The sequence below is a fragment of the Apiospora aurea genome (assembly GCF_038362705.1).
Source record: "Apiospora aurea strain CBS 24483 chromosome Unknown utg000010l_segment0_segment0, whole genome shotgun sequence".
NCBI classification, from domain to species: Eukaryota; Fungi; Ascomycota; class Sordariomycetes; order Amphisphaeriales; family Apiosporaceae; genus Apiospora; species Apiospora aurea.
This window is the reverse complement of record NW_027117397.1, coordinates 2036351-2059790: the sequence shown is the minus strand read 5'-3', so window position 1 is coordinate 2059790 and position 23440 is coordinate 2036351. Positions and strand designations below refer to the sequence as shown.

General features: G+C 47.1%; 5 protein-coding genes across 5 annotated transcripts; 1 reads left to right on the top strand and 4 right to left on the bottom strand.

The window, feature by feature from the left end:
- Positions 1-12889: 12889 nt before the first annotated feature.
- On the top strand, positions 12890-14413 carry PG986_014678 (uncharacterized protein; the record flags this gene model as incomplete). Its single annotated transcript, XM_066850900.1, has 1 exon — positions 12890-14413. One exon carries the CDS (start codon positions 12890-12892, stop codon positions 14411-14413), a length of 1524 nt encoding a protein of 507 aa, XP_066693138.1.
- A 268-nt stretch (positions 14414-14681) lies between these two features.
- Positions 14682-16229, bottom strand: PG986_014677 (uncharacterized protein; the record flags this gene model as incomplete). The annotated part of the gene is made up of 3 exons (XM_066850899.1): positions 14682-14972; positions 15089-15227; positions 15280-16229. The coding sequence occupies 3 exons, from the start codon at positions 16227-16229 to the stop codon at positions 14682-14684; spliced, it is 1380 nt and encodes a 459-aa protein (XP_066693137.1).
- A 1172-nt stretch (positions 16230-17401) lies between these two features.
- PG986_014676 (uncharacterized protein) lies at positions 17402-18625 on the bottom strand (the record flags this gene model as incomplete). Its single annotated transcript, XM_066850898.1, has 1 exon — positions 17402-18625. The coding sequence occupies one exon, from the start codon at positions 18623-18625 to the stop codon at positions 17402-17404; it is 1224 nt and encodes a 407-aa protein (XP_066693136.1).
- A 1091-nt stretch (positions 18626-19716) lies between these two features.
- Positions 19717-21389, bottom strand: PG986_014675 (uncharacterized protein; the record flags this gene model as incomplete). Its single annotated transcript, XM_066850897.1, has 5 exons — positions 19717-19752; positions 19796-20400; positions 20839-21032; positions 21078-21196; positions 21303-21389. 5 exons carry the CDS (start codon positions 21387-21389, stop codon positions 19717-19719), a joined length of 1041 nt encoding a protein of 346 aa, XP_066693135.1.
- Positions 21390-21850: 461 nt separating this feature from the next.
- PG986_014674 (uncharacterized protein) lies at positions 21851-22718 on the bottom strand (the record flags this gene model as incomplete). The annotated part of the gene is made up of 3 exons (XM_066850896.1): positions 21851-21940; positions 21989-22119; positions 22175-22718. The coding sequence occupies 3 exons, from the start codon at positions 22716-22718 to the stop codon at positions 21851-21853; spliced, it is 765 nt and encodes a 254-aa protein (XP_066693134.1).
- Positions 22719-23440: the final 722 nt, after the last annotated feature.

The following is a 23440-nucleotide window of genomic DNA, read 5'->3' as shown; positions in this document are numbered from 1 at the left end:
GACTTATGCCCTATAGTTAAAACCTTTTAAGCCAGGGTTTCTTTTATATAAAATTATCGTTCCTCGTATTACCCAGGCTAGGTTTAGCGTAGAATCTTTTTATTCGTAGCGTCGTTTCGTAATTTCTTTATATAGCGTAGCTAGCTTTAAGTTTTATTAGTTCGTAAAGGTAAAAAGGTTGTCTACTTCGTACGATTTCCTGCCATGTACGTTTTAAAGCGGATAGTGTATATTAAAATTTCCGATAAGTAAATATCGCTCGGGGTACGAAGTCGTATCGAGGTCGCTTAAAGGGTTTCGTTATCGAGAAGTTTTTTAAATTAATAAATATATAAATTATATAATAAAGCGGCCACTTTTTCCCCTCGGTATTATAACGGCAGCCTAATTAAGGCCTGCCTTAGTTTTTAACTTAATAATATTAAAGCGTTTATATATATAAATAACCGCTCGGCCCTCGCCGTAAATTACTCGATACTTAACTATCTCTAAGTAATACGCGGTCTACGTACGAGGGTTCGTTTATATTTTTTATAATACTAATATATCGTACTCTTTTTAATTAATTAAAGTAAATACCGTTATTACTTTTAATACTACGACGTTTTAATATATTATTTGTAAGCTTATAATTATAAAACTATAATAATATTTTACGTTAATAAAGGAGCGACGGTACCGCGCCGGTTTTACGAGCGTGTCTTTTTATTTTAATTGTTCGCTATTAAATCGAATCGCGGGCGGCTTTTTTTCCGCGAGACTACTATATACTTTCCTTTATTACTAATAGGGAGCGTCGTCGATAGTAATAAACGCCCTGTTCTTATCGAGCTGTCGCCGGTGTTACGAACTTCGAACTAGCGAAGCCGGTAGGTATAAACTTCTTTTACGCGTTTTTTTTACTGGATCGCTACGGGGCAGCCGCGATCCCACGCCGTGTATTCCCTGCCGTAATTAATATAACGTTTCCTGCCTTATAGTCTTCTTTAAGGGTATTTTTAGTTTCTTTTAAAGTATACTGCTATAAAATAGTAGTTATATCGCTACTGTTTCTAATAATACTTAATTACGTAACCGTAGCCGTAATAGTAATAATACTATTAAATACGAAAGCTAGCGTTATACGGTTCGTAGTCGAAAATCTCGGAATCTTATATTAAGCCGTTGTCGCATAAATTTTTCGCAGCTTGGACGGAGCTCGCATATAGAATAAGGAAGGCGTAGTATGCTTCGAGATTTTTCGGCAGGCTACGTTTATATTTCGAGATTTTTCTCGGGTTATATTTATTTACGAGTAAACTACGTAATAACGCGGTTTCGTCGTAGGTATCCCGTAGTTTTTTCGCTGGGACCTTTTTCGCGATAACTGCGAATTTTTTATAAATAAACTGCGCGTTAATCCCGAAAACGTTTAAAACCTATTTATTATTCTTTATATATTTTTTCGCCTCGTTTTTAAAAGTAAAAACGATATCGCCGTTAAATAGTTTCCTCGTTGCGATAGCCTTGTTATACCCGATTATTATATTAACGCTTTATACGATATTTATTAGCTTTTTTTTTTTTAAATATCGTTAAATTAATTTACGCTTTTAATTATTATTTCGCGGTTTCGGCGGGCTAGGATAATAATTTTCGGTTATTAAATAATAAGATCGCTATTACGCGGCGTAAATATAATTTAAGCCTAAAATTTAGTCTATATAGCTTTAGGATCTTACGTAGTTTAAGCGATAACTTTTCCGACTATTTTTCGTAATTCCCCGCGAGTTATTAGCGCGTTATTATTATCGTCGAGGTATAGTTATAATTCGGTCGTTTCGATACGAAGTTCCCTAATTACTTAAAAAAATTTTTTTACGCTTACTATTAAAAGCTATTAAATTAGCGATTAGTTTCTTTAAATACTTTAATCTTTTTTAATACCTTTTTTCGAGCTATTTTCGCTATTAAGACGCGTTTAAGGCGTTTAAAGTCCTTAATTATACGCCGCGACGTTGCTTCGCAGGTAATGCTAACTTTGCGCGAGTCCGGCGCGATTAATATTAATAACCATCGGATTATTTATTAAATTATCTATACCGTAACGCCTTAGCTGCGTCCCCTCGATAAAGGTTCGGCTAAATTAATTCGACCTCGTAGATTTAAATAATAAAGTTTGTTTTCGATTATTCGATGGTTCGACCGAGTTATCGATCTTTTCCCTTATAGTATGATCTTAAAATAATTATCCACACGTCATAAAAATAGGTAATAACAATTGTCTATGGACCCCACAGCTCTATCAGTATGGGCCTGTGGACGAAGCTCTCCGGCCATCTGCATCAAAAAACTAATCGCCATTCAAGGTTTTCGGAACGCCTCCAAGAGCTCCTTCATGCCGGCACCGGGACCTTCATTCTCCAAACCCTGTATCAGTACTGATGGTGAAATATTGGGGGCCAGTTATCATTCCATCACGATGTGTCAAAAAGGAGCGTTTGTTAGAATCATTCAATGGTATTGACGTGATATTGCATCGGGACCTATTCATTGGACCTGATCTTATACTCTAAGGTTGTCCGAGTCAAATCTGATAGCTACATAGCCGCTAATGAAAGGATTGTAACACTACGAATATTTGTAATGCTGCGCTACATTGTACTCACATAGTTCTTGGTATATGTATGACATATTGTTACTCGGAAAATAATGGGGGAATGACATTGCAAACTCTATGCACCCTATATCTTTACGTAAAACATGCTACTCTCCCATATTGGCTTCTATCGATGACCTTATATTACACTTTACTCATCATTAAAACCAGATTGGGATAAATCGTTTTAGTCGAAGCGCCAGGAGGAGAGTGAACCTTCTAGACTCAAAAATACATAGTTCCAAGACAACGACCATCGACTGTCAGCAAGCCTCAAAGATTGGCAGGGTCAGGATTTGGCCTACGTCATCAGACATTATATGACAGACAAGCTCGGGTTTTATAACAGAGTACTTGCACAATATAGGAGGTAGCTCATTTTAGACAGATTGTGCGAGTCAAATGACATCGCCTCCGCTGGTGGGCGGGGCAGCTGATGGTATTGTCGCGCTATGTTTCCCAGACAAACGGTAGATTTCTTTTCGTTGGTACGGCCTGTTCGTCTCTTTGACCTTCTCTATATTGGCTGCTTCTTCCTTCGCTCTTTGGCTCGATCGTGCGCTACTATCGTATTCCGCGCATATCATACCCTCATGCCACAAGGCGTTATGCTTAATGCAGGAACGATTTCCGCATTGGACGCATCGAAATATTGGGCCGGAACCAGCATGCAGATGCCCAGAGTGGCGCCATCCACTTTGGCTGATACGAACTTGGAGGTCCCGGCAATTCCAGTACGAACTCAAATTGTTGCTGTGCTTGAGTAAGCTTCACCCTTGTAGCACGAGTTTCAGCGACGTCTTGACATGGAGATTGTGTGGGCGTGGTGCTACTAGAGCGGCCTCTGACGAACGCTTGAACCTTAGGATGCATACCTCGACGCGGTATGCGCGCAGCGCTCGGCAATTCATCGCTTTTATTGATCCGTGAGCGCAAGGCCCGAAACTCCTTCTCGAGATAGAGAATATAAGCTTGATCAGAGCCCAGAAACCCATTAACACGTTTAGTCGCCATTCTGTAATAAATTGTTTTAAAGCCGAAGTGACATGAAAGTCTACCGTAGATCTTATCTTTGATGCAGGGTCCCCGTAAACTCTAAAACAGGCTTGGTCACGTGGTCGTCATGTTCAACAGTGTCCAGAGAAATTAAAACTGATCACAAGGTTGATTCCCACGGCCAAGCTTGGACATCTCCAAACTTGATCTTACACACCTGATTCCTTAATTCCCTGCCCGAAATCTGCTTTAAATACTGACTCCCGTGCCCAGGGGGGTGTGCACGTTTAAATCCTCTTTATTTCAAAATTATAATTATTTTCTTTTCGTAACGTAATCCACGGTCTAATTAAACACACGGTTTAATTGAATACTTTCTTTTAATTCCGTATAACTTATATTTTATACTTTATATTTTTATTACCCACGATAGTAAATTAATAAAAAGAGAACGATATATAATTAATGTTTTAAGCGCTTTAAAAAAACCTTAAATTACGCGTATAAGCCGCAACGCGAATATATAATATCCCCTATATAACCTTACGTTATCGGCGTCGCGGTGGTATTTTATAACGAAATACGTAATCGCTAACGTAAAAGCTTACGAATTTCGAAGAGTAATTAATCGTATAATATATAATTAATTTAAATTCGCGATCGTTTTCGCCTCGAATAAATAGTATTAAAAATATAGCGAATTAATTACTTAATTTACGCGACGCGGGACGCGTCGGCGTTAACTAAGCTTTTAATTTCGTACGACGATAATTAAATTTCCGGACGCGTTTTAACCGAAAAATTAATTATTAAAGAGTTTTTTACGAAGATTTCGACGCGTATCGCGCGTAGTTTACTTTTATACGGAATATAATTAATAAATATAAAATTTAAAAAAGATATATATAATTTCGATAAAACCGGGTTTTTTATAGGTTAAATTTCGTTCGAAATAGTCGTAACTATTTCCGATTAATACGAAAGGCCTAGGGTAATATAGTAAGGGAACCGGGAATAAATTATAATAATATAAAGCGTCGAATTATACGGTTACGCTATCCTTTCGTATATTATTTTTACCGAAAAAACGTACCTCTTTTTTTAATACGAAAATAGCTTATTGTTAAAAAATTAAATAATCGTAATTACTAAAAATAGCTAGATTACGAATAAAAAAAGCGAGGATTAAATTCAATACTTTAATAAATACACGAAGTTTCGTACGAAGGGTATTTACCGCCTATTAATCTTTAATAGTTATAAAAGCTACTACTCGATAGTTTTCGAGCTTTACTATAAAAAAACTCGATTATTATATTTTATATACCTTTTTATTCGTTATATAAACTCTAACCTTTTAATATCGGCTATTTTTATACGTTAAAAAAAGCGTACGGGAAAAAAATTAAAGGTTTTATACGGGCGTATATTACTTATATTTTAAAAAAAAACTTTTTACCAGTGTTTTTAAAAGTATTCCAGGCGACTTTTATCGTTTTAAATATATAAGGAGGCTTTCGAAAAACCGGACTCGTTCCGTACGATCCGAAATATATTATTTTATAGTTAAATGTAAAGTTACGTATTTTAATATTTCCGGGGACGTTTTCCGGCTTACTTATTCTTTAGGAATTAAAAACTTTAAATAACCCGATTAAAGCTTAATCCTAAACCGAATACGTTCGAAACCGTATCGTACGGTATTAAAATAGTTCTCCGACGTCGATTTTAATTAAATTTAATTAGATTACGAAAAATATAACGCAGGTAATGCACCGGCTCGTTCTTTTAAAGGGTAAAATAACCGTATTACGAGAAGTAAATAAAATGTTTAACCGGCGCCGCCGTACGAAAAAAAACGGCTATAAAATAAAGGATTACTTTATATATAAACTAGAAAAAATTTATAGTTTTAAAAAGACGTTAATAAATAATTATAAAATAAATCGCGCCGAAATAATAGTCGTACGAAAAAGCTTAAAACGCGTTCGCGACGCTGTAAAATTTACGGGGAGCCCGGGTATAATACGCGTACCTATTAAAGTAATATAAAAGTATTTAAAGAAGAGGATTCCGATTAATTTTAATATATTAAATACGTTATAATAAAATTAATTTATATTTCGTTATACGAGGCCTTAAAAAGTGTTTAATTAAACCGTGTATTTAATTAGACCGTAGATTACGTTACCTTAAAAATCTTTTTATTATTATTTATATTAATATAATAGCTATTAACGCTAATATAAAACTACTTATACTAATAATAATACTCTTAAAATATACCTTATAACTTAATCCGATAAATCTTATATATTATTATTATTATTATTAATAGTACGCCGTATGCCGAAGGCCTTCGGTATATCTACCTAGTTCCTCGTGTAATAAACCGTGCCGAAGCTGGACTAAAAATACACGCTGCTAATATCGTAAAATCTACCTCACGTGCTCGACGTTACCATGCTGGTTCTCACCCACCAGCCTAGTAACCCTTGCTTTAGGGCCTGAAGAGAGATTATCCAGGTTCGGGTGGTCCCCTAATCTCTATTGTTAACTTATACAGCGGCAGTCGACCGGTCCGTAGAAGCTACTTTGCGATAACCTTCGCCGTATTTTTTTTATAGTAAGCGCCGCTAGATCGCGACGAGTTCGTAGCGGATTAGGTGTTAGTTGTTTTGTTAGTTGCTTTTGTCTTTCCTCGAAGTTTTTGTAGTATAGGATTAGGTGTTCGGCTGTTTCCCGTTTTTTACCGTAGTTACATAGCGGCGTCGGGACGTCTGGAACCCGATAGGTAAATAGGAACGATTTAAGCCTTATTTTTCCAGTGCGTGTTTATATTAAGACCGATGCTTCGTGCTTAAACATATCGTTATAACGACGGCACGCTCCTTAGTTTAGCGGCGACTTTATAGCTAGTTCGCGGCGGCCTCGCGTCGGAGTAACGGCATAAAACCATCTTTATTCCTATTTTTCTTTAAACGCTTATTCAACCGTTTGACTATTTAGCTATTATTTAGCTGACGTTAATTGAGCGTCGCTTGGCTATAGAATCGTGGGGGCTTCGTTAGTAGTCCTTTAGGGTCTCCTTTATCTCTTTTTCTTTGCGCTACGTTTTTTATTAATAATCTCTGCCGTTTTTATATAGGCGCCGCGTAAAAGTTATAGCTTCCCGGTAGTCTCCGTACGTATCTCGAAGCTAGCTGCCCTCGCACTTAAATAAAGGTCGAGGGGGGAACTGCCGCTTTAATTTTTAAGTAGTATTAAGGGGTCGCCTTATATACCCTTATTACGGTCCGGAAACAGGAGTTTTGAACTATTATAAAGCTAAAGGCTGGCCCTTTTTCGATATCGCCTACTCTATATTAAACCGACGCTCCGTACGCGAGTACGTTACGTATTACTTTCGTATAAAGCTCCTTTACCCTTCGTACCGAATATTCCTAAGTTAACGCTGCGAGCCTGGTAAGAGCTAATATTTAAATTACCATTTTCGCTTTGATTTTTAAGATATAGTCCTTTTATTATAGCTTCCGATAAAGCTAAACGCCGAGGAATTTCGCAAAGGTTATCGGCGTTATAGCAGCGTTTCTAAGGCGTACCTATAGCGTATAAGCTTTTCGCGTTTTAATAAAATAAATAAGCTCGCTCTTTTTAGGTTCGAACTCTATCCCTTTCGTACGTGCCCAGCGGTTACAAGTTTCCCAGGCTCTTTTTAAGTTTCGGTAATTCGTAACGTGGTCTGGCCCTACGGCAATAAGATTCGTATCATCCGCGAATCCGATAATAATAAGCTGCTCATGCGTTTCTAGCTCCTCGTATAGTGTAACGATATAGAAAATAAAAAGGATCGGTAATAACGGGGAGCCTTACGGAATACTAGCGCGGAGCTGGATCCTCCTTAACGACTTACCGTCGAAATAAAGGTGAACCGATTTGTCCGTAATAAAGTTCTCGACTTATCGGTAAACCTAATCCGGTAATCCCTTCTCGCGGAGTATAATAATTAATCTTTTATAGTTAACTATATCGAAAGCGCCTTTAATATCGAGTTGGAGGAGGGAAGCGACGCCTTTTTATTGCTACGTTATACGGACGACGTCGGTAATTAGTCGAATAGCCAGTTCGGTAAACCGCTACGTCCGGTTCTTTATTTAACCTTTAGGTAAAAGCGAGTACTCCTCGGCTATTCCGGTAATTCGCCGGTTTATAGTTATCTTTATTACCTTCCCGACCGTACTGAGTAATAAAATAAGTCTTTATCCACCAGGTGTCTGCTTTTCGGTTGCTGTTTTATTTGGCTTTGGGATCACGATAACCTTTGCCGTACGGAAACGTTTAAGGAAGTAGGCAAGCCGGAAACTCGCTGTCGCCAAGCCGGCTAACGTTCGGAAAAGGGGTTCCCCACACGCTCTAAGGAAACCAGGAGGTAAAAGGTTTTCCCCTGAAGCTTTTTAGGGTCCCGTCTACTTAATAATATCTCTTATCTCCTTAGCCGTTACCTCTGCCTCGATAGGGGTAAGGCTAGGGGCGTGGTTCGGTACGGTATTTAAGTCCGTAAGGTCGGCTTCTGGGTTAGGGAAGAACCTCTCCGAAAAGAGCGTAGCTTTCTCGTCGTGGCTTCGCGCCTCGTTAGTAGCTCCTTTGCTACGTCGTAATTCTGGGATTCCCGCTGTTTGTAGTGGCGTCCAGCTTCGTAGTCGGGCCTATCGTTCGAGCGACCAAAGTGTCTTAGAATCGTGGGAGGTAGCGGCGACTACGTGGCGCCAGCTTTTCGTTTTCGCTATTTGAACGATTCTCTCTAGGTCCGTTTTCGACTCGGTGTATTAGTTCTAAGTATATTGCGAGGGTACCGCGAGATAGGCTCGGTATCGTTGTTTCGTTATAGTCTACGCTTCTTAGACCTCCGGTAACCACTAGGGCGTACCTTTACCAGTATAGGGGGTCTTTTTTGGGGGCTGCTATGTCGGCAATCTTTCGTAGGTCGCCTATAAGGTTATCGACAGCTTAATCCAGCTCTTCCGGGCTTATTAGCTCGGCGATATCGGTTAAACGTGCTCCGGCTTCCGCCCGTAAATCTTATATATATATAATAAAAAGTCTATTATAGCTACTCGATTAACTTATTTAAAGACGGCTTTTTATAACCTATTTATAATATCGCGATAAAAGATATTCTATTAATTAACGTTATATAGCTAATTAAGGTAAAAGATAAGTCTTATATTTTCCATTTCCGCAAAATTTTTACTATATTAATCTTAATTTTATTAACCTATATTAATTTTAAAAAACGGGCTTCTTATAATTACTTCCGAAATATTATATACTATATTACCGTTAAAGATTTTAAGCTTTTTAAAACTTAATTCTATTATTCTCGATAAATATATTCATTTATAAAACCTTAATAAGGGCTTTATAAAACGGGTTAAAAACGAATTAACGCTATCTTTAAATGTAATAATTTATTAATAAATAATTAACTTAAGCTTAATAGCTTAAAATATATACTTTTAACTCGTTCATATAATTTAATTAAAGGAAAGTAAATAATAAGAAGGGAATTACTCGAATTTACTAATAAAGTAAGTAAAGTATAAATTAAATAGCTATGCCTATTTAATTAACCTAAGCCTTATAAAGTGGGGCTATATACTTAATACGTAGGAGTAACTATTAACTATTTACTACCTCGCTATTATATTATTATAAAATAGAATCCTACGCTTACTAAATTAAGGCCCTAAAACAGCGCTTTCTCTTTTTAACGTATAATTTACAATTAAGAGCACTTGTACCTCTAAGAAATTCCCTAACTCACACTGGCTCCCCGGTATTATAACTTAAAACCGAAAACAGTTTCGTCCTCTGTTGGGAGATACCATTGAGGACGGTTCCGATTCTGTATCACAATCAGGCCAACAAAACACACGACCGAAAACAGCCCGTGAGACTCTTCGAGCTCAAGCAGCAAAATGACACTACTGGATGTTACTGGATGATTCTGGTTTCATTTGGGATTGGCGTACAGTACCGAAGGGAAGGATGTGTCCCGACAGATTGGGTCACTAGAGAAAGGGGGGGCAAGGGAGGCAAGTGGTCTTTATAACAACAGGAAAGGCCCAACAAAATGGGCGGAGCATGGCGCTAATTCGAGGTCAGCTGGTGATAGCCCCGCCAGATGGGCCAACCGCCAAGCAAGCGGTCGTACTGTTTGGTCGTAGCTCGTTCGGAAGTAGCTGTTTGGGCATCGTGCCAGTGCGTGAGACCGCCTTTGATTGTCAGGGCACCCAGTAGACATTGGATTTTGCCAATGATACAACTTCCTCCACACCCTCGTTGACGACATACGGAAGCAGTTCACCAACAGCTACGATATTGATCGAATTGAGAAGCAAACCTTTGCTGAATTGTACGTCGACACAATGGCTAGAATCAGCAAGACGAGCAAAGTTCATTGTGACAAACTGCCGCGAAGAGCATGGCGATGGCCTGGCTGTTGGTCAACGTTGGTCGTATGTATACGACCTTGAACTGTATGCCATTCCCATCACAGTCTACTTTCCTATTCTCGTTCGCACTCCTGTACTAGCCCCTCTTTACTACTAGTTTTCCTTGCGATGCGAGCCCAGCTTCGCACCTACCATGCCATCCCAAGCCTATCGAGACGCCATCTCATACAAACAATTGCAGGATGCCCCTCGCCTCAAGACAATCCTATAAATAGCCACGAAGACCGAACCGAGCCACATAATCTTGACGGGTTTAAAGACTGCGACGTCCCATTAACAAACCCAGTCAACTTGATCTTCCTCTGCTACCTCTCCGAAGCTCCTAGAGTAGCAATGTCTACTGCTAAATCCAACTTCATGCAATGGCCTTTTCTTCAGCTTCCCAGCTTGGCTTCCTTCGGAAGTGTCCAGGACCCAATCTGCAGGAGGCATGTTGGATCAACATATACACACTATATATCACCACAGTGAAAGTGTGAAACGTGCTGCTCGATAGATTTGCAATTATGGCCTTCTTGCATGCCAGATGTGCCTGTAAATTTGTTAGTGAACATAGCCCGTTTATAGAGACAGATAGTGATACCCACATTCGACATGAAAACTCCATTGGCCGCATACAGATCTCCCGCTTGACGTTAGCGTTGAGGATGGTGACCTCTTTGGCACTCCATCCAGCATAGCAAGTCAATGGCGCTAGCGACATCGCGGGTATGGCTGATTGCATGGCCAGGTTGAACCACCGTTAAATTTCCCTAAGGTGCTCATTTTCAGGCCACGGATGATACGGTATCTCTTGATCCTCGTGCATAATGTCCGTGAATCCAAGCTGACTAAGCGTATTATAAAGATCCTCTTTGGGAAATAAAGGCCGCCCAGACTGTTCGTAAGCTCCATACACTGCTTTCATCCAACGATTAACGTTCGAGTTTTCAGGCAAGGTATTATTATAACTGATAGGACGGTAGTCAATCTCAATGTGCTCGAAAAGTCCGGTGCCTGGCTTCAAATGGCTTAAAGGGACCGTCAGTGTTCTTTTCTAGTTGGCAGGAAGAACTGCGACTAACTTGAAAACGTTTTAGTATACGGCGCGCCAGTCAGGCACGCAACTATCCTGTGGTTGGTAATGCACACTAAATGGCATCCTAAACTTGTGTTAAAAAGGCGCTGGAGGACATGGACAGGAATTGTACCTATCAGGCTGTATTCTTAAATTAAAATCCCACCCGAGGATATTTACGCTAGGATAATAACTGGACACACTATTAATAATTTAATAAACTAATAATTTATACAATATAATTAATAACGGGGGAGGCTATAACTTGGTTTACCACTACGCGACGCATATCACTTAGCGACGCACCTTAATTTAATTCTAATATAATTAAACTTCAACGCGTAATACCTCCACAACTATAATGCCTAATCAATCCCAAGAAGATCGGATAGTTTTAGCAATTCAAGCGACACGAAACGGGCCGAATCAAATAAGCCAAAAGAGCAGCAGCAAAAGTGTTAAATAAAAGGGTTTCTCCGAAAGGCTAGTTTTAAGAGAATATGGAAAACCTTAACAAGTCACCTACCATAGTAACTCTAGTACACGGAGTTCAGGTCAAATGCCCTAGAACTTTAATTAAGAAGGGTATAAATGACCAAGAGAAAATCTCTTCTGCAAGGACAGACGGAGGAGAATAGATCACTCTAAACTACACAATATCTACTTCCATTTGATACACGTGATATCTAACACCTAGGCTGGCCTGGAAAAGGGCCTATTTAGCTAAAAAGGTCTCTTTCGTAGGGGTGAATAGCTGCCGAGTCTTATCCTACTCTTTTTTTAAATGTTAACCCTTAAGTCGGTTGCGAAGGGTACCCCTATTAATGTTATAGTTTTTAGCCGCACGGTTAATACTTTCGCCGGCCAGTATAGCCTGGACCGCTTAGGCAATACGAGCTTTTTTAATTATGTTAGTGGTGGTGAAAAGAGGAAAAAAAGAGGAAGAGATTAATCTACTTTAATTAATAAACGAGTGAGATTTAACCCCTTTATATACTATTGTTGTTGCTCAGGGGCTCTAGAATCATCTGAAATCTAGAGGGGTCATTTGAGGGGGGGGCAGCCGATAGGGGTTGCATCTTAGTATCGATCACCCCGCAGATGGGGCGGAGTTGGGAAATATGCACCCAACAGGAATCTAGAGGAAAGTCCATGCGAGTTCCATAATATATTTCTCATTCATAGCTGCCGTGGCGTCACTGCTTACTTAGCCAGTACGCAAAACTCAGAAGAACGAATATTAGAGGAGAGGAAACTTTCTAATACGATCAACAGAGTATTTTTTGGTGTGAGGGAAGGAGTGGCGTGATGATGTCGTATCGGAACAGGGCCGGCTTCCATCCAGGGCTGGTCAAAGTTGACGAATTTGCATGATCAGCGCATAATTAATTGTAAATACGAACTGACAAAGGCGTGCCATTAGTGTCATGTCCCTTGCGCAGGGCCTGACTAAGGGCCATCTTTGAGCCGGTCCTATTGTTTCTGTCTGCTTTGTTCTCGCCGGACCATGAAACAGTTATATTCTTCTTGGATACGTAATAGCACGCATGTTCATGGGAAGGTATGTTTTTGTAGTAGAGCGCTTATTTCAGGATTGCTTCAGTCATGCCTTTTGTGAAAAGGCCATCAAGCTCCGAACCGAAGCAGAACCAAGACAGAAGAGGAAAGTAACTCGTAGTAGAAATGTCTCGTTGGCCAAAGACATCCTTCGCCTCCGAGGAGGCCATCAACGCCCTGGTCCGCCGAGGCTACGAGCACTTCGACGCCCCCATCGGCGACGCCTCCTGCCAAGCCCGCCCGCCCGTCGTGAGCGACGCGGCCGCGGTCGTCGAACGCTACATGGACGGCGGCGGGTCCCGGCCGAAGCATCGAGAGGCCGTCCTCGCCCTTGTGGCGGCCTACGAGGCCCTCCACGCCCGCGACCCGCCCGACGGCCGCGTCAAGGAGCCGGGCGACCTCGCGAACGAGGGCCGCGGCTCGGAGGCGTACGAGCGCTTCTTCGCGGAGATCGAGGCGCAGATCGGGAGCGAGCACCTGGCGCTGCTTTCGGCCTTCTACTCCAAGTCGGCGGATTGTACCAAATCCTTCACCGTGTTCGACTCGTCCTTCGCCCGACGCGACCACTTTCTCTACTACGGCACCACCGCCGAGGCCGAGGCCACCAAGGACCCGCGCCTGCACACCGACATGGATTCCCCCTTGAAGGCAGCCGTGGGCCAGGGCAACGTCGACTACATCTACCGCAGCCTCAACGGCATCAGGCAGTATGGCGAAGTCAACGACTCCTTGTCGTCGGAGTACCCGGCCAAGGTCACGCTGCCGAACGACCAAGTCTACGAGGTCGGCCAATCTTTCGCGCTGTTCCTCGCCGTCTTCTACCTCGACTGGCAAGCCCGCCGGCCTCTGATCGTTTCGGTCCGCCGCATCCAGGTGAACGACGCGGGGCTCGTATGGGACGGCAGCGAGGTGCTCCTCTGGGAGCCCAACGGCCGCGGCTCGTGGACCTACGTCCCGGACCCGACCGAGGCGCAGGGGAACCAGGCCGGCACCTACTACAACATGTGGAGCACCTACCGGCCCGGCGCCGCGGGCGAGGGCTTGGACTCGTCCGACACCGCCGTGTTCTTGGACATGCTGAAAGCGGGCGACTTGCCGGTGGCGATCTTGCGCTACGCGGCCGTCCACCCCTCCTACGCCGGCCGAGCCGACCGCAAGGAGTTCCCGGGCGAAGCCGCCCTGATCGCGAACTCGGAGCGCATCAGCGCCGGCCACGCCGTCGACGATACCCACTGCGCGGGGCTCCATTTCTCGCCCGAGGCGGCCCCGGGCCAGGCGCAGGCCCTTCCCGGCCTCGTGACGCTCTGGGCGGTCCTCTCCCGCGCCGGGTTCAACATCAAAGACGCCCAGGAGGTACAGGAAGCGCCGGGCCAGCCCGACATCCGCGTCTACACAGACCGGACCGTCAACCTGGCGGTCAACCACGTCAGTCGCGACACCTTTGCGCACGTCCGGCGGCGGACCGACATGCTCTGGGACCGGTATGCGGCGGCGGGGCGTCCCAGGTTGGGGCGCTTCATGGTCCGCTACGGATCGCAGGCCGTGCACTTCGAGAGCATGGCCGATGCCGCGGCTTTCAATAAGCTCAGGTCCAATAAGCAGAAGGCCGCAGTGGCCAAGATGGATGTCGCGCGGCTTTATGAGAAGTAGGCGGTACTGACAGAGGTAAGTAGTGCATCACTGGTAAGAAGTGTGGAACAAAGGTGAGTGGTAATTACGTTTCAGTTTATACCGAAAACGAAGGTAGATCGTATATGAAAAAGGTAAGTAATGTATATTATTTTCGCTCTTCTGCGCCGCGCCAACTAATAGACTGTTAATTTCTTCCCGATTTGCTGGCCAGCACCAGGGGGAACGCCAAACTGAATTATACCTACCAAGTATGATGACCGTTGTGTATGCTCCGCGTAGTTTGTTGTCATTCCCTCTCCTGATTACCAAAGACCCCATCGAAATCTTCCTCCGCCTCCTTATTTCCATTCTCTCTGTTGTTGGGGTCATATCGGCTGTATCCGCTCTTCCGGCTCAGCTTCTCCCCGTAGTAGAAAAGCACAAAAGGGACGGGCAGCATGACGAGGGTCATGCCGCCATAGCCGGCAAAGAGCACCTTTGTCGGCACGTTCTCGGCGAGGCTCACGGCGAAGAGCGGCATGACTCCGGCGGCGACGTACCGCGCAAACGCCATGGCCGAAAGCGCGGTCATGGCGTGCTGCACCGAGTATACGTCGGATACATACGAGACCAAAGAGACCTGTTGTCAACCGGAGGATGGTCAGTAGAGCCCGTATGGGGATGCCGAGGCAAACGACGCTGTTCTCAACGTACCAAGATATCCATGGTTCCCCACGTCAGGATAACGATGCCGGTGAACACGAGCTTGGCATTCCCTCTGGGATTGGCCGTGAAGCCCACGGCGAAGAGCGCGGATGAAAGCATCAGACCCCCCATCAGCGCCGGCAGCAGCCTGTTCTCCGCCCGGGGTTTACCGAACGCATCTCCGGGCCCCTTCCATGCACCCAGGAAGTCCACCGAGATGTTCAGTCAACGAGATCCGGGATCCAATAATCATGGCTAAAAAAGCCAGGCTCGTCTGCCCAAATGTGAACCCGTACTTGTCCTTGAGCAGAATGGGCCCGCTGATGAAGAACTGGAAGACCACGGCGAAGTTGAGGGCCAGGTAGAAGGAGCAGACGATGACGATGGGGTCGCGGCCCAGCATCAGCAGCGGCTGCAGCACGCCGCCCCGGACCAGCTCGATCGTGGCGGCCCAGAGCACCGCGGGCCGCCACCAGCCCTCCTCCGTCTCGTTGGCCTCGTCCATCTCCTGCCGCAGGATCTTGCGCACGGACGTCTCGGGGACGAAGAAGAGCCCGGCGAGGGTGAGCGACGCGTACAGCAGCGCCGTGATGGACAGGTAGGGCAGGCCGAACACCTGCAGGATCACGACGCCGACGAGCCAGCCGGCCGCCGCGCCGACGTACTGCATGAAGGCGAGCACGGCGTAGTAGGTCATGCGGCGCTCGGGCGGCCAGAGCTGGCGCAGCGTGCCCTCGGCCATGACGATGCAGGGCCCGCCCAGGAGGCCGATGAGGAAGCGCAGCAGCAGCAGCTGGCCGAGCGTGCGGGCAAAGGTCAGGCCCAGGACGACGGTGCCGTACAGCAAAAAGTAGACGAGCAGGACGGGCTTGCGGCCGAACCGCTCCGACAGGTAGGGCGCGTAGAGCGGCGCCGACGTCATGCCCAGGAAGGGGATGCTGAAGGACAGGCTGGCGAGCGACTTGGACGTCGCAAAGAGGGACGGGAAGGTCGGGACCGGCGTGCTCAGCGACGTCGTCGTGTACATGATGGTCACCACGGGGAAGAGCGAGAACATGGACGTCGTGATCTTCTTCCAGAGCGGCCAGTGCCGGGGCAGCACCGTCTGCTTGCCATTCTCACGATCGCAAAAAAGATTGTCCTTTATCATGGTATTATCGTAGACTTGATCCTGCAAGTGCTGAAAAGGAGGATGTCGGAGAGCCCCGACGCAGCGTGACGAGACCTTCGATATGGAAAGTTCTCGTGCGGTTGGTGTGCCTGACAGGTCACCACTCGGAAATCATGACGTACAAGAGAAATAGGTATGTTACAGTGACACGAGAAGAGAGGATTACTTCGATGGAGGAACCCGCGTCTTTCAACAGCAGCGACCATCCGATGTCATGATGGGCTCTGTTTATGACGAAGTTTTAGGACCAATATGTTACCATATGTCACCTACATCGCCTCGAGGAATGTGGCTCTGTCTTTGACATCGGTTCAAACTATATTGTAATAAGTATTTGTCAAATTCGGATATGATGGCATGTTCGCCATCTTTCTAATCCTCTTCTTGTATTCCATCCCAACCAAACACACATTGACTCCCCCCATCACGATGCCTTCTCGATGCAGCTTTCGTGTGGCGGAGATGTGGGGTTGGCTGTCGGTTTAAACGGTTTCGCTTCACATTGCGAGCTCTGCGAGTCTTCGCGTCTTGAAGACATTGCAAAGCCGTTTGATGTTTCGTCCAATATCCGATCGCGGGCAATGTGGCTGGAAACCCGAAACAAGTCCCGGGCTGGGCTGACCGTGCCCTCGCGGGCCGGCTGTCCCGAGCACCCCGGAGAGCACTGTCAAACGTATCAGAAACAAAAGCAACAAGCCACATACAGCATACAGCAAACGTTAAATCGACACTCCGATTCGATCGATCCACTGGCCGGTCCGGGAGTGCTACAGCTCGGGCTTCATCTCTATGCTGGTTGTTGATTTGAAATAGCTTGCCTGAATTTGCTTATTCACTTTGAGATTTCCCTGTTGTAATATAGAGACACATAGAGACAGTTCGGCGCTCGATAGAATCAACCAGCCGTTCAAGGAGAAGCAATTAAGGTCTCAAGTCAATACCCGAGAACCTTGAAAAGTGCACATGTGAGCTACCCAGTTGACCCGAGTGGGAATTGTTTAACGATGAAGGCTTTACTAGATGTATATACTATTGGGACCTTGGGACATCTTTACTAGACGTAGCTGTTATGGGGACCTTCATACATCCACATAGTGTCTGACGATATCCTATTCCGTGAGCGAAGGATGGAGCTAACAGTATGACAGCTTTCAACTGGGCTTGCCCTTCAACACGATCCGAGACGGTCCGGTCGCCGAAATACAAACATCGCCATTCCATGTGATCATTCGGCCATCCCAGTCACCTCGTGACTCTTGTTCTTGGTGCTCGGCCATTTGATGGGTAGGTAAGGTCGGGACGGCGGGCTTTGCTGAGTTGGATGCTGCGGCGGCGGCTTGGCCGCCAAAGGCCATTGGCCACGGCGCCATGCGGTCTCCGGCGCCCATTGTGCCGTATTTGAGGCGGCGAAGGTTGCGGACCAGGACGGGGTCGAGGCGTACGACCTCCTCGAGACGCTCGTTGGGGAGGTTGAGCGCGCCAACTTTGTTGGACCGGGCGTAGAACAGCAGCCACTCGTGGTCGTTCTCGCCGATGCGAGCGTCGTAGTCGATGATCGTGGTGGCGTCCATCGGGTGCTGGGGGTAGATTCCGTCGTCGTCGTAGGTGCGGACGATGTCCCTTTCGCCCGTGCCGGGGTCTCTCAGGCGGACGGCCGCGATGATGGTGTAAAGCTGCTCGAACACTTCCATTCGGGCCGTGCGGGACGACGTGTCCTTGAACCTCAGCCCGTTGACCTTGGCCGTGAGGGTCCGAATGTCATGGTAGCTGCGGCGCTGTCCCTGTTTGGGGTTGTAGTGTACCCGGATGAAAGTGTGCAACCTTGCGAGGCGGAGCCACTGCCAGCCGGTGGCGTGATCATCGAAGATGCCAAACTGGTGTTCGATGCAATCGGCAAGGGTGGTGCTGCCGTTGTACTCCACCAAGCTTTCGTCGGCCATGACGGCGAGGTCGGTCTTTTCCGCCAGTTCCCACGGCTTGGGGTTCTCTTTGTCGATGAGGCGGGCGAAGTCACGTCGCTGCCAAAGGTGGAAGACGTCGCGGGACCAGAGCGCATCGGCCAGGAGCTTGGACTTGAATATCTCGATAGCAGGAGCGTCTGGGGTCGACAACAGCTCGGCGACGGCTTTGGTCTTGAGGAAGAGAGCTTTGTCGTATTCGGCCGGGTCGGCCTTGTCGAACAGCATGCGTGCCGCCTTGAGTACTGGCCAAGGCTCGGTGTCGTAATCGGGTATGTCGGCGTCCTCGAGGAAGGAGTACATGTGGCGGATGACGACGAGAACCGCATGGACGCCTGCGAGGTCCCGTCTTTCCGCGTCTTGGAGCAGTGGCCATTCCAGGCGACATTCTGCGGAAGTGAGAGTGTTGTCGGGCATCTTGGGTTTAATGAGGTTCTTTCTAATGAGTTTGATTTCGATGATTCTCAAAAACGTAACTTCCGAAGTAGGTAGGTACCCGGGTTACTGGTTAGGAACAGCGATTAATTTGTAATGTGATTGTTTGCTTAGGGCCCACCGAGAAGTTAAGGTCCAGGCCGATAGGGCACAGCTCTATAGATTAATAAGGTACGTTTATTAGTATCTTACAGTATGCGTAGCTCACATGGCCGTTATAGGGCAATTACTAAGCCATTACAGGTTATAAAGTTAGGTTATTTTAGCATAGAAAATAATGCCCGGGGCCGTTCTATTCGCCCCATAAGTTAATTTAAACTAAATAGCCAGAATTAGTGGAGGGTATCGAGCACGATGGCCTGCCTATTCCTATCGGTGTTTTCTCCGAACTACTAATCACAGCCGCAATTCACTCTTGTAAATTTGGGCAGGTGGACTTTACCAACGGTGGTGTTACCGTTGGATCGCCTCAAAACGTTCTCCTAGATCTGCAAAGTGATCTTGAACCAGCGTGTTTTCGTCACATCCCGGGGTCTCTTGGGCTGCGGGCACCTCGATACACTGGCCGGCGATCCGGGGTGGGTCTTCCGGGCCGGACGGGCACCCTTTCTAGTGCGACCGCGAGATAGCAGTGCCGGGAGTGAAGCCGGTTACACTTTAGTCGGGGAGTGGTATGCCCAGGGCATTATGCAGGGAAAGGGGGTTCGTGGTGAGGTCTTCGGAGGGGAGAAGCCTATGGAGCAGACAGCAGAGTTATACTAGAATTTATATAAGAGCAAGTCCACTATATTACTTGGCGCCTAAATGGTGCCTAATTAAACTGGGTACTAATACTGTGGCACAAGTTGCTGTGCCACAGGGCCATTGCTATGCTCAAGTACATAAGCGTAAGCTGCCGTTTGTTTATTCTTGTTTATTACGCTATCTTGCATATTCATTTCAGTGCCCCTACCGTTACAGTGCCACCACGTTCGAGCAAAAGACGAGCATCAAGAATGTCGCCCGCCCCGAGCTTTACAACCATCCCGTCTGAGGTCCGCCTCATGATATACAAACAGATACTGCAAACGGAGCTACCCGAAGCCGACGGGTTCTTCCTGCAACCGGCCCTACACGCTGGTCGTGAACGGCACATCTCCGTTCAAGACGTACGAGCCTCCAGCCGGAATACACAGCCCGTGGTCGCTGCTGCGCCTCTGCAAGCTCGTCCGGGCGGAGCTGCAGCCGCTCCTGGACCACCTGGAGAAATTCCGCCACCTCGTAACCGAGTTCCAGAACTTTCAGGTCCGGGACATGCGCGCCTGGGCCGCGGCCGCCGGCGAGGCCCGCGTCGCGGCCATGCGGGGATGGGCCTTGTCGACTATCATCGAGTGCGGCCACGACCACATGGGCTACGGCATGGGCATGGGGCTGGAGGACCGCCGCGTCTCCGAGAGCGAGAGCGAGGGGGAGCGGGCCCATATCGATTACTGCTGCGAGCACACGTGGCGCGGGTACATCCCCTCTGCCTACGGTGACGGAGATGATAGTCAAGACGCCGAGGAGGGCGAGGGAAACTCGGACGCGGATGACGAAGTGTTTGTGGACATGGTTGAACGGTTCCATTGCGTGAACCTCCAGATCGATCTGAACCGACTCGGCTCCGAGGGGAAGTCCGACGGCGCGAGCAGCAGCGGCTTGGACGAGGACGATATCCACGAGTACTGGTGGGGAGGGGACTGGACGGATGACTGCGACGCATGCAAGGGCCCATCGGCCTGTGAAGCGTCCGAGTTTATTCGGGAGGAGCTTCTACAGGGAACCACGCAGCCCAAGGTAACTGGGGAGATACTGTGCTCCATGCTGCAAAACCTCTCGCAGTATGCCCATAATAGCAAGTCGCGCCGGAAGGATTGGGCCATGTTCCAATACAGGGTAGAGAACTATGGGTAGGGCGATGGATAGCCTGCGGCGGAGTCGGCGCCCCTTTCCGCAGTGCTTCGTCGCATCTTGGAGTCTGTAGGTCATGCTGGGCCCGCAGCTTGCGCATTTACATATCCCAAAGCATTATCCCAAACCGTTGTCACAAACAGTTGTCCTAAACTCTTGCCTCAAACCGTTGGTATCTCTAGGTAGATCGGTCAGCCTCGTCAAACAACAAACAGGCATAATGAAGGCCCACGGCTGAAGATTCCCGCTCTCGATATATTGCTCACGTGACCCCCCGGCCAAGCTCTTGCTCTTTAAGACGGGAAGGAAGAGGATGGAGAAGAGCACCATTGACAGCACGTTCAACTGGATCGTCTCCTCATGGCCCGTCGCGGGAACTCGTTTGTAGACCGTCTTGGCCACGTCGGCGTTCAAGACGAGGATGTCCAGCCGCGCGAGAGCCTTGGCTCGTTCCGTGTCGCTGACTTAAGTGCTGAGTCGCAGGTCAAGGAGCTGGCGGGCGCACTCGAGACCGAGTCCCGTGTTGGATCTGGTCACGATTGCGGTCTTGCCCTTAAGGTCGACACTCTGGCAGGATTGGCTTTCGAAGAGTTGGCGGTGGAAGAAGCCCTTGAAGCCTGCGCGCTTTTCGGTTTTGTCAAATCATGGTGTTGCCATGGTTATTTGTATTTTAAGATCTTATCATTGGGCAGGAACTATGCCAATATGGAATAGTTGGTCTGAGCCTCACATTGCTGGTGTTGGTGAGAGGGGAGTGGGCACACGCTTGGGACTGAGCAGCATCATAAAGAGCTGTCGGGTTTGTTGTCACCTCCATTGGCACCGTCGGCCAGCAGAATTCCTCGGAGGAACATATCCTTGAACGCTGCATCCCTCAACCTCGTAAGTACTAGGGGTAGGAAGCAAGTTGGCTAGGTCTGGTACCTAAGCCAAGTGCCAGAGCCACTTACACCACCACCCAGTTCTGTGGTAACTTTCTGTTTAGCGGATCGCTATTGCGCGGCCCTGAAGTCAGATAACTCTAATTGTTATTCGCTAGGTTATAGTGAACTTTAAGATACGCTTTAAGTCTGACAACAATTCTGAACACAACATCCCTGGGCGTTTCGTTTGATAATCCACCAACCGGAAAGTCGAGATGCCACAGCGCACCTAGAGTTTGGTGTGCCTGTTAGACGTCTCCTGGAAGTCATTGAATCCCCCGGGAAACTTGGCAATCATATCTCTCATCTTTCCTTTCGATCTAGAGTTTGCTAGTTAATATCTGATTTGCGTAGTTCATAGTTTAGTTGGCACGCACGGCTCCAATAGCTTAGCCCACTGCTGAGGGAAAATCGCCGCGGTGATGAAATCGCAGCGCCTTGATAGCTGGGCATCAGCACACCTCACCAGCCAGTGCAAAGAATATGGGCATACTGACAACGCATAGAGTTCGTGGCGATCATTGAAATCTTCCACGGGTTCCGATGCCCCGACCTCCTTCTTGTAACTGTCGATGAAGTCCATACCCAGCACATACCTGGAGTCCCCCATGCATTGAAGATCAACTGGTTTGATTGTCAGCAATACGGGGGGTCGGAGAAACTGCAGTCATGTACTGACTTTCGTTATGACCGTAGAAGCACACAGCATCGATCATGATGGGCTGTTGCGTGTCAACATCGATCTGAACGTTGCCATCCCAGAGGTCTCCATGGCACAGGGACGGCCTGATACTCCTCCCACCCGTTTGCAAGGGTCTCAAGAGGCGAGCTACAGCCTTCTCGATGAACTCCTCGGTCGGCTCATGCAGCTCTGGGTCATGCCCATACACTTGCTGGACGAACGCAATGTCGGCGCGGAACTGGCGTCCATAGTACTCTTCCCAGCTATCGGTCCAGTCGTTGATCATGGGGGGCGGGCCAAAGTACGTCGTGACATGGAAGCCGAACTTGCCGGTAGGCGAAGCGGAGCTCATATGGAGCTTCTTGAGAATGGCCAGAAACTGGGCCGCCGGCGGCGTGCGGTCTCTCAAGTTGCGGAACCGGATCAGGAAGAAGGACTTGTCGGGGTCGTCCTGAAGCTTTCCCCAGGTCAAGGGTGCCGCGACGTTGTCTGGTATCACCTCAAATAGGGCCTTCTCCCCTTCGAACTCTGCCTCCGCCATACCTATCCAATCGGCGCGTTCGATGATCTGAAAGGTAAGTCTCAAGGCCACCAGTCTTCGAGAAAGGGGCAAGTTGAGCACCGACCTTCAGAAAGAACTCCTCTTCTTCACCATCCTCTCTCGACGTCGACCCTAAGTCCGGTAGACCACTAAGAATCCAGTTCGAATATCAGCAGGCCAGTTATTCCACTGCATCATATCATGCATACGCGCGTTTTCCCGTGCGGAACAACCGAAACCACGTTGCCTCCGTTTGGAATCGCTGTTGGTGGCGTCAGCTCCTGCTCAATACCCCGCTCATGGCACTCTCACCAGCCCGGATTGCGGGATCCAAATCGTAGGTGTCTTCCATGTTCGGTCACTATGTGATGCAACCAACTCTGCGTCCATAGGTCAGGGGCTCTTAGGGTGATGTGGTAGGTCGAGATTCGAGATATCAAGATGTTCTGTATGAGAAAGAGGAAGGTAAACCTATTCTCTTGCATGCTAACAAGAGTTATTGAGTCCGAGCTGCAAAGATTAGCGCCAACCCGATTTGCATCGTAGCAACCACACAAAAGCATTGTGATTTGATTGGTCCCAGTTCCGAGATTCCTGTCAATGCTACATGTAACAGTTTCCCCTCCCGAATGGATGGAGGATCCGGTGTCGAAGCCCCAAGGACTAGATCTTGCTTCCGTTAATACTTGATTCAAACTAATCGAGGTTACCATGCCGGTGAG